This window comes from Gossypium arboreum, chromosome 6, assembly GCF_025698485.1.
Source record: "Gossypium arboreum isolate Shixiya-1 chromosome 6, ASM2569848v2, whole genome shotgun sequence".
NCBI lineage: Eukaryota > Viridiplantae > Streptophyta > Magnoliopsida > Malvales > Malvaceae > Gossypium > Gossypium arboreum.
The window spans coordinates 141,628,815-141,639,743 of record NC_069075.1 but is presented as its reverse complement, the minus strand read 5'-3'; the positions used below and the strand labels follow the sequence as shown (position 1 = coordinate 141,639,743).

Genomic DNA, 10,929 nt, shown 5'->3' with positions numbered 1-10,929 from the left:
TACTAAGAAATTTATATAAGAGATGTTTAAATGAAATTGATGAGACGAGTAATTGTTATATGATGAATTAATGAAGTATTAATTGATAAGTTGAAGTATTATATGGATTTAAATTGAAAATGATGAAAAGTTTTATACGATACTAAATTTAAAGTATTGTAAAGTTAAGTGAAATTAAAGTAACAAGTATAATGAATAGTGATTTTCATGAAAATTGTTGCAATCAATTACCAAATTATTTGATATAATGGATTGAAATAGTCTGAGTTGCTTTCGGAATGTAACATGACATCACACATTTGTATTCGATAACCGAGTTGGGTATGGGGTGTCACATTTATACATAAAAAGTTATCATTTTATTTATTTATTTGAAAGTTAGTCCAATTGTTAACACTATTAGCATTTCTCATTAAAGTTTGCTCTAATATTAGGTTTGCTTATTGTGTTCATAACAATTTGCTTCTAAAGTTGGTATGCTTCTATAGATGTATTAGCAACAAATTTTGATTAAAAATACTAATTGTATCAACAATTCGATTAGGGTTTTGACATTATTGTCAAAGTAGAAGGATGTAGATTCAAGCACGCTGAAGCGCATTTATCTTCCTATATAAGGGTTGAAGAAGGGTTATGAATAATTTTAGACATTGTATAAAAAAACAATTGAACTAGAGTTTTTAAATAAAGAAAGAAACAAAACTTGATTCAAGTAGCGAGACTAGCAACATATTTTAATCTAAAGACTCGCCTCTCTTAGATCGATACAAAAATCAAAACCCTACAAATACATTTTTTGTTTTCATAATATTATACGTGTTCCCGTAGCAATCTATATTAAAAAAAAAAAACTTTTGCCAACACGTATTGATTCATGTGGTTAAAAAATTGATATCCCTTAAATAAGGATTCAAGTTCGAATCTTATGAATAGAGAAAGCAATATTAAGAACATTTTATCCTTTGTTTAAGAGTTCAATCCTACTTGATTATGAATTTAATCAGACAAATAATAATAATAATAATGATAAATCATCCAACAAAAACATATTTAGTTCAACAAACAAAAGGTTATTATTACAACCAAATCATTCTAGTAAAATAGAAGCTTTCACACATGGTATAAAGTAGTACATATAAAGCAATGATAATGAAAAAGATTCATACATATAGAGGCCTCCATGGTTCACACTTTAGCTTCATCTTAGTTCACATCTTTGCAGGCTTTGGGAAAATATCAGGAGTGAATTTCTGAGCTAAACTCAAGCTCCCTTTAATCCTCATTAAACCCCAATACACATCAATATCACTTGGATTAAACAACCCCCTTAATCCTCATTAAACCCACTACTATGGTTTAGGTTTTTAAAATTTAATAATTTTGGACTTTTAAATAGACGGGAAGAAAAATTATATACGAAAATGACCCATTTGTTATAATATTCATTGGTACCACCTGACCAACCGGTGGCACCATCCTACTTATTCCCCTAATCATGGCTCAATCATCAATGTTAAAAAAAAATCAAATTTTTTAATGGTGCCATCTGACACAATGGCAGCACTGAACTGAAGTGTAATTATACAAAACGTTAAGGAACCTGATAAAATAATTACCATTTTTAGATTGGCTGAAAAAGGGGTGTCGCATATGTCCGCATCAAATTAAATGGTTTTCAACATTTGGTCTATTTGCATGTTAAGTCTGTGCCTTTTTTAAATTAAATTTAAATATCCCTTAAAAATATAAGAAAAACAAAAATAAACTCTTCTCTTTTTTTAAAAAATAATAAAATTAAAAAACTATATAAAATTCTTATTTAAATTACCTAATCAGGTCCCTAAAAGTTTTATATAATCACACTTCAGTCTGGTATCGCCACTGTGTTAGTTGGCACCATTAAAAAACATGATTAGGGGGAAGGGGGTGTGGTGTAATTGGTTGGTCAGGTGACACCGACGAGTATTGTAGCAAACATTTCATTTTCGTATATAATTTTTCCTCCAACCTATTTTCATAATTAATTAATATTTTTAGGTTATTTATATAAAAAAAGTTGACATTTTACTTTGGGATAAGAGAACATTTAGTTATTGAACTTAACAACTTTTTTCCAACTTAATTCTTAAACTTTTTCTCTATCCACATTTGCTCTTAAACTTTGACTACTTTTCTCAATTTTGGTCTATGTGATGACATGGCACTTTAAGATTGTGTCAAATCATCGCTTGACTTTTTAAGTAATAACGTGGCACAATATCAATGTCACTTGGGAAAAGTTGCCAAGTCCCGAGACTAATGCGGACCAAAATAGTGTTCAAGGACCAAGTTGAAGGAAGTTATTAAGTTCAGAAACTAAATATTATTTTTTGCTTATGATTTTAGGAATTTAATCTCTCTCTACTTGTCAGTTTTAAAAATTAAAGTCCAACTCATACACTGTTAACGGACTTCCATTAAATTTGAAAATATGTGAACATTTAATAATTAAAACTTGCTTACGTGGATAATTTAACAAAATCCCATCAACATTGTTTTCGATTGGGTTTTAATTTTTAAATCAAATAAATAAAAGGATTAAATTTTAAAAATCCTAAGAGTAGAGAGACCAGGACATAATTAGACCAAATAATAACAACAATAGAGGATAAGGATTAGGGATTGCACCTCATAAAAGCAACCTGGGGATTCATCTTCCCAGTGGCAATCTCAAGAAAATCATCATCCTTGAATGAAAATATAACATCAGGCTTTCCTCCTTCATATTCACCTAAATTTCAAGAGACAATACTATGAACAATTATTGCAATATTTTATATTTATAAGACAAGAATATTGGGTTTTAGTGTATCAAAATTTCAATTTTACAACTGCAAATTTTAATCGAGAAATCGAAAATCGATCTATACTATAATGTTCAAATAAATAATGTCCAAAAATCTAAAACTAAACCGAAATCAATCAAAATATTATGGACGATTTGAAAAATCCAATATTTATTGGTGGCCAAATCGATCAAACTATTAATTTTCGATTTGATTAAATCGACTACCAGTCCAACAATAATTAAATAAACAAAAAAATTCATAAAATTAATAAAGAAATAAAAGATTATAAACGAATTCAACTGCCGATTTTTTATTAATTCTAAACAATTCGCTTAAAGATCAATTCAATTTGTCCGAAATGATATACCGATCAAATTCCAACAATACTGTAACTAAACCCAACTCCTTAACTTAAAAAAATGATGAGGGGAAAGTGCTAACCTTTGATAACATCTCCTTTCTTGAGATCAATAATGTAAGTAACCTCATCAACCCCCAATTTCTGAAATTCATAAATGAAACAAGTTACAATTAAAACAACAACAACCCATTTGCCCATTCATCAAGTGTGTTGACTTCTAAATTCACAATCGAATTTTTATCGAATAATAAGAATTATCTATTAGTGGTGTGTGATAACCATTTGCTTCTACTGATCCTGTATAAATTATAAAAAAGAAAAAATAAAGGTGAAAAGGATGGACCTTGGGGGCAATATTGAGTTGGTAAACAAGACCAATCTTCTTGGTAAGCTTTTTACCAGCATCAGTTGTCAAATGAAACTTCATCATCTCAAGCAGATTGTCAGATTTCAACTCAGCCATTTTTGTTATTATTTGCTCCCAAAAAATTTAAACAAAGGAACTCCCAACAACAAGTGTAGGTTATGGCAAATTGGCCTTGGGTTTGGCTTTATTTATGGTTGAAAACTTTAGATTCATTGATTTTTTTTTCCTTACAGGACAGTGTTTTTATTTTATGTACGAATAAGGAAAGAAACGAATAAGGAAAGAAAGTCGTTAGCCGTAGCTGACAAAAAATTATTTTTTACAGGTGAGGAGATAATGTAATGTTACTTGACAAATGACACATATGTCAAGGAAAATTTTGGAAAATTTGTTAAGATGTTATGACAATCGACATATATTTGAGTTTTTTTCTAAATTTTTTCTAAATTTATTTCGATTTAGGTTTGTAAACACGGTTATTAACAAGGAGAAAAAGAGGAGAATGAAAAGAAATTTCGAGTTATAGAGAGTACGTGCAAGGAGAGGGAGTAGGATAAAGAAAATGCTTCAGGGTTGTCCACTTGCTATTTAACAATACAAAAATACCAGTTTACTCTTTGATCTAATTTGTAATAATTAATTTATCTATTTTTTTAACAGAGAAGACAAAATGCGATCCGACTCCTAATACAAAATCTTCTATTATATATGATAATTTAATTACTTATAGTATACCCATATCTATACTCATAATGACATCATATTCTCATAATCATATAACCAATTATTGGAATCTAGAGTTCCCCATCTATAGCATTTCCGAGGCTACTTTCCGAACACAAAAGTTCATGTCCTTTCTCCGTAGGCGTTTTCGTGGACCGGAATGGCAGGGCCGTATATCAACTGGCAACGTTCGCTAAATGAGCTGACCAATCGAGACACAACTTCCTTAAAAAACATGGATGCCACCTGTTATAGACATCAAAAGATCAATGGATATTAAACATGTTCACCAGGGTCATGGATAGCACGGGTAACGATCAACTGACCCCGCTAATATATAAGGGCATTACCTGCCGGTAAAGCGGTGACTGGAACTTAAAGTCAACGAGAAAGTGAAGATTGCAAGTTCCTAGAACTGGTCCGGGATTGAATTCCCATATGTTTATCAAATGATCGAAAAGGGTACTTTCCGATACAGTAGACTGCAAGGGACAACATACAGGGTCAGATCATCAGTATAAATGGGTAAAAAAAATTCATCGACAAAAAAGAATGTCGGTTTTAATAAGTCACAACTACAAACAGCAGCCTCGGACTATTCATTCTTCATGAAGTATCTATGTCCAACACATGGATATAGAGATATGACCCCTAAAGATCCTCCAAATATATGGAAGAACGTAGCAAAATCTAATCATACCCATGTTAGATACTCACACCCAAATCCGAGATACATAGCTCAGAAGAGCTCATATGCATTCTCCAAAGGTATGGCATGACAAACAAAAAAAAAGTTCATTATAAGATGATTGAAATGGCAAATGCGGTCAGTTTTGAGTTAGTTTTGACTAGAAATACAGTGCTTTCTTTCTAAAATTGGGTCATGGAAAACAGTTCTTGTTTAATATTTCGGGGTTGGGAGTCAAAGAAGATGCATGCAGCTGTCCCATTGCTTCATTTCAAGTTCTGTATGTCTGTTACAACATAACACGAAATTTAGAAACGAAGTCCTGGTAAAAATCCTCGCTCATACGGTCACTGGTGTATAGCTCTCGTATCCATGGATTTCTGAAGTTCATATTGTAATATACTATAGGATGCACAATGTATTCATCTTCGATATATATCAAGTAACACAGCTTATCGAATTTTGAATCTGTACATTCAGCACATTGCAAAATTTTCAAGCATTGATACACAACATCTTAATACGATAAAGCATTGATAAGCTGATATCATCAAGTCATTGAATCACCGAAAACAGAACAACAAACAAGCAATGACAAGGGCTAAAGTTACCTTTACGAACTTCGGTCTGCTTAATACCACACGAGAAACATAACTCTCGACGAGAAACTTAAAGCCGATCTCTAATTCAGCATCGAACGATCCATTGGGATACTGTTTAACAATATCAGACCGTTGACACCAAGGAACGAATCCATGGTATAAATCAACAGCTGCAACCACATCGAATAACTGCTCCGGCGAGTAACTAAGGATCAAACATAAGTCACATGTAAGTTTTCCAGTATCCGCTAAGCAAAACTCGATTCTAACTGACTTAACCCATGACTTTCAGTCAAGACAGTTCAGTCACGTCGATTATGACTGGTCACCCATGAAAAGTTACAAAACTTAGCAGCTTTTAATAGTAACTTTAACCCTCATCATGTTAATTTAGTCTTGACCTGATACTTTACACGAAACGACAATTGAAAAATGTAAAAAAAAAAAAAAAAAAAAGATTTTTGATAAATTTTATATTACCCCATAATAATCTTTTCCTCGTGAACTTTTGATAAAGCGCCGCCTTCTTCACCGTCGCCACAACCTAAAAATCGTCTCTTTTGGAGAGTGTAACGATCGGAAATTTTGTTTGATGGTACAAAAGAATCCTCCTTGGGTGAAGCGAGTAACGGGTGAGACGATAGGGTTTCGGTGCCGGAAATGGTTGAAACACATCGGATTTGATCGGAGCTCCGGGAACAACCTCCGTTGTTGGCGTTTCTAACGAAATGGGTAATCCTAATTCTACGGGATATTAGGGATCCGACCGCCTTTGAAGTCGAAGAAAATGGCGGCATTGGTTATGAATTAGGTGCTTGGATTTCTGGGAATTGGGAACTGTTAAGGATAAAAAGATCAAAGGAATTGGAATAGAATTAGAAGATGAAGGAGGAGTTTACTGTAATGTTATTCATTGTTTTCATTGTTTTGAACAATGAAGCAGATTTCTGGGACATGGTTCCTAGTTCCTACATCCACCGCTAAGCTTGTCATTGCATTGAATTGTCTAACATATATCATAGGATTTTTTTTAATTTTAAATTTATTCTTTTTATTTTTAGTTTTTAACTTTGTTTTAATAATTGTTTTGGTGAAAATATACCTATAGTCTTTATATTTTTCAAAATTAAGAATTTAGTCCAAGTACTTGTATTTCCAAGAAATTAGTCCTCTATTTTTAGATTTCAGAATTCAGGTCCAACTGTTATTATTGTTAATTTATTTTTTTAATTCAAATTAATTACAATATTTTTTAATTACATGATTACCAAGTAAGTAGTTTTTTTTTAATTTCAAAATGTCACATGAACAAAATTAACAAAAAAAGTGTTAAAATTAGGCTTAAATTTTAAAATCTGAAAAATAAAGAGATTAAATTCCTAAAAATAAAAATATAGGGGCTAAATTATTATTTTCTTTAAAAGTGATAAGAACATTTTAATTTTTTTAAATTATTGATATAACATTTTGAAATAATAATAAAAAGTACAACAATTGATTGAGTTTTAACTCGTTAACATTAACATTGTTGTCGGTATCTGAAAGCGTATTATCCTCCTAATTTAACAAAATAATTTTAATAGTATCTACAGTTAAACCTAAATTTTGATATCCGAATAATAGAGATTAAATTTCAAGCTTACAAAGATTACAATGACTTATTTTAGCTCACTTAACATTTTACCTGGTAAAAAAATTACAATAACAGCTCTTGTACTAAAAGTTACATTTTGCTTCGTAAATAATTTTTATGCTAGATTAAAAATAAATTAAACATTTAATTTATTATTAAAACTAATCATTATACATTAAAATAATACACATAACGTACCGTATATAATTATTTAATTAATTTAATTTTAAATTATTTCATTAATCACATAAAATTTTAAAATTTTAAAGAATAAATAATTTTAAAACTTTAACAAAAGTTAATTAAATCCTTTCGCAAAAAACACACTCAATCAATTCCTTAAACACGTAAATTGCACTATTCCCATCTTTAATCGTTATTGTAATCTTACTAATAATTTTTATTTAAGCTCTTAAACTTTCAAATTATATCAATTAGACCCATTAATTAATTGAAAGTTTTCGTTTAAATTGATAAAACCATTATTGTATGACCTCTATTTGCATTATCTATATACCAATCAAAACCTGCAAAGGTGTATATATATTATTACACTACCACAACAGTATATATATTATACCACATTCATAACTCAGATAAAAAGTGAGAATAATATATATACAAAAACAGAAAGAACATCAGCAGACCGGCGGCGAACGTCCTCCACCGAAACTACTACTAATATGACGCACTTATTATATTTACAAGAACAAAAAGTAACATTAATTATAACCCCATATCTCTCCGTCTTTCTCGGCACCGTCCCAGACATTATCGACAAAAATATTCAGCATTCAAAATTTAACTTATGTCACCAAAAATGAACTCTATGGAGTCGGGTTTGCTGTCGGTATCAGGATGGTGATTACAAAATTTCCTTTTTCGAAACGAGCCTTACCGGTGGATGCTCGGTGGGTTTCACCTTATGGAACAACCTGAAAACATAATGAGAGAAATGCTTTGATGCTTAGGGACTAAGATAAGCGACTATTGGTATGTAAATAGAGGATTAATGGTATTAAATTTTACCTGATCATTGCATGAAGCATCGGTTACCCGGGTTTTCAGCTTCTTTGGGTTGCTACATCCTTTTCTAGCCTTTTCACCTTGTTCCTCGTCGACAAAGTTCTGATCCGACACCTCTGCAACGAACCAACGAACCTTTTAAGAGTTTAATTACTTGTGCAACAAGTAAATCCGTGGGTAGACATCGTGCTAAACGAATATTCATGTATGCCCTTAGTCCATAATGACACGAAAGCCTAGAACTCGAAGTTATTCTCAGTTTCAAAACAAATATCCCATCCAAAGCTGAATGATATGAGATACCGTACGAGTATGAAGGACTAACTGCACCGATTGTAAGCTCGAATAAGCATTAAACTTTGAACTGTATAGAGAGGGATACTAATCATAGTATCGTATAATAGATGGATAACCAAGATTACTTCAACTGACACACGGAGAAATAGACCTTAAAAGTCAAATTTCAAGCAAGTCTACTATTGGATGAGACTTCACGCACCAAAAACACGTATTTGAGACGAAATCTACATGAGCAGACCAAAATGTCTTAAATGCATGTTCATGATATAGAGAATGGCATGTGTCAAAGTGTTCGAGAAGCAGATAAGAATTTGCTTTCTTCACATTTACATTGTTTGTTTTTACCTTTGGATGAAGCATTATCTTGAAGACTACAGGAGGCTAAAACACGAGACTTAGACCCGGATCTGAAATGCTGGATCCAAGGACTTGCCACGAAAGAATGAGAACAGTCTCTTTTATTCAGTTGGTCTCTTTTATTCAGTTGAACTCCAGGTCTTTCAAAATTGATCTTCTTCCAGCTACCGCCTCGAAGGACCTTAAACTGCAATAAAGATGGGAATAAGCAATAAAACAAGATAGCATATACGGAATAGAGACAATCTCCCATCATTATTATTGAGGGATTTCCACCTCTTTCGAGAAAAGTCTTCGAAGTGTCGTCCACTAAGAGCTGACAAATCCCTCAATACCTAAGGGGTTTTGTTTCGTAACTCTGCTCACAGAAAAGTTTGCAAAGTGTCTAAATGTCATATATGCCCTTTGAGGACAAGGATAGGAGCACCTCAGCCACCAAGGAAACTGGTGGGATTTGAACCTATTCCTCAAAATGCACGAACCACGCTTCGCAGACTTTTCTGTGAGCGGAGTTCGGAGACAACTCCATGGGAGACAATTCCAGACATGTTAAGGGGTCCACCAGCTCGCAACAAACAAAAATTCCAAGACTTCTCAAGACGTCCACCGGGAGCTAACCAACCCCTCAACAGTCCAAATTTGTCCTTAAGAAGGTTTCGTCTCCACTCATAGAGAAGTTTGCAAAGTGTCTAAATACCGTATGTGCCCTTTGAGGACAGGATTGGGAGCACCTCACACACCAACAAACAACACTTCCAAGACTTCTCAAGACGTCCACCAGGAGCTGGCAAACCCCTCAACATGTCCAGACTACTGAGACTAGTACCTATGGGGATTTTATCTCCTAACTGTTCACAGTGAAGTTTGCAAAGTGTCTAAATATCGTTATGCCGTTTGAGGACAAGGAGTGGGAGCACCTCACCCACCAAGGAAACTCAAGTTTGCGCTTGGTGGGATGCGAATCCATACCTCAAAAGACACGGACGACACTTCTGCAAGCATAGTTGGGAGACAAAACCCCCAAGAGACAATTCAGGACGAGTTAAGGGGTCTGCCAATACTTCAAAGACTTCTCCCGATAGAGTCAAAAACAATTATCAATAAGCAAAGATCAGTTCCAAACCTGGCCTGAAGAGATACAATGTGTTTTCCTTGACGATTTCGATCCGGGCGATTTCTCCTTCGAGTTACAGCCAAGGAAACTCATGGAATCATATAACTGGTTAACAAATGATGCTTCCATGGATTTAAGGTATAAACTATGTTTCTCATCCGTCCATTCAGTAGAGGTTGATTCTGTCATCATTGAATCCTGTTGTGTTACCATTAACACCCATAATTAGTAAGCTCCAAAAACCAGAGTATAAAGCAATTAAATAAAAAATATATAAAATTAAATAGACCACCATTAGAGCCAACCACATATACAACTTGCATCAATACTATAAAATAGGCCTAATTCTGAATTTCATCCCTCCACTTTAAAATGAAAAAATAGACCCTCTACTTTAATTTGTCAGAACAACAAACAAAGCTACTCAAAAAAGATATAAATTAAAGAAAAAAAAAGGTCATGCATGATTGAAATTGATAATAAGTTACCATCTAAAAAGATTCAAAGTGTGAAATTTTCAAAATTTAGCTTATAAATCACTTAAATTTCCAAAATTTACTTCCTTTAAACCAAAAAAAAAAAACCCATCACTGAAATTCATGCATAAATCAATAAATAAAAATGATCTATGAAAAAGAATAAGAAGAAAAGGGAGGTACCAAGGTTGAATTTTGTTCATCGTGAGCTAACTCGGGTGAACTTTGAAGAGTCAACTCAGGGGCCGAAGCTTCTGAACTCGTCTGAGACTCAATTCTTCTAAAACCCTCCATGCAAAAAAATAAAAAGATCCACTGAGTTGAGAAGATTATAGAATAAAATGACAAATTTTTCTTTTTCTTTAAGGAAAAGAGAAATAGTTGAGAGAGAATATAAGGAATGGAAGGTAAGAGATGATGATGATGATGATATGAAGGGACAAAAGAACGATAC

The 10,929-nt window shown here is 32.7% G+C and overlaps 3 protein-coding genes across 4 annotated transcripts in view; all 3 read right to left on the bottom strand.

Annotated features, from left to right (window-relative positions):
• Positions 1-1,015: 1,015 nt before the first annotated feature.
• On the bottom strand, positions 1,016-3,713 carry LOC108482328 (sterol carrier protein 2-like). 2 transcript variants are annotated; one of them, XM_017785448.2, is made up of 4 exons: positions 3,533-3,713; positions 3,270-3,330; positions 2,668-2,770; positions 1,016-1,270 (listed from the first exon to the last, which is right to left on the bottom strand). In XM_017785448.2, the coding sequence occupies exons 1-4, from the start codon at positions 3,650-3,652 to the stop codon at positions 1,237-1,239; spliced, it is 318 nt and encodes a 105-aa protein (XP_017640937.1). In that variant the 5' UTR covers positions 3,653-3,713; the 3' UTR covers positions 1,016-1,236. The 2 variants fall into 2 exon arrangements, with proteins under 2 accessions (XP_017640937.1, XP_052886104.1); XM_053030144.1 differs by having other exon boundaries at positions 1,016-1,223.
• A 397-nt stretch (positions 3,714-4,110) lies between these two features.
• On the bottom strand, positions 4,111-6,597 carry LOC108482007 (uncharacterized). Its single transcript, XM_017785112.2, has 4 exons — positions 6,050-6,597; positions 5,579-5,774; positions 4,630-4,761; positions 4,111-4,525 (listed from the first exon to the last, which is right to left on the bottom strand). The coding sequence occupies exons 1-4, from the start codon at positions 6,364-6,366 to the stop codon at positions 4,403-4,405; spliced, it is 768 nt and encodes a 255-aa protein (XP_017640601.1). The 5' UTR covers positions 6,367-6,597; the 3' UTR covers positions 4,111-4,402.
• Positions 6,598-7,748: 1,151 nt separating this feature from the next.
• LOC108480969 (cold-regulated protein 27-like) overlaps positions 7,749-10,929 on the bottom strand; it is a 3,194-nt gene continuing 13 nt past the window's right edge. The window contains exons 1-5 of the mRNA XM_017784127.2: positions 10,659-10,929; positions 10,009-10,197; positions 8,874-9,072; positions 8,232-8,344; positions 7,749-8,137 (exon numbers count right to left, since the gene is read on the bottom strand). The exon at positions 10,659-10,929 is cut by the window's right edge and continues 13 nt beyond it. Of these exons, the coding sequence (XP_017639616.1) occupies positions 8,126-8,137; positions 8,232-8,344; positions 8,874-9,072; positions 10,009-10,197; positions 10,659-10,769 (624 nt within the window). The 5' untranslated portion in view covers positions 10,770-10,929 and the 3' untranslated portion in view covers positions 7,749-8,125. The remainder of the gene's footprint in view (positions 8,138-8,231; positions 8,345-8,873; positions 9,073-10,008; positions 10,198-10,658) is intronic.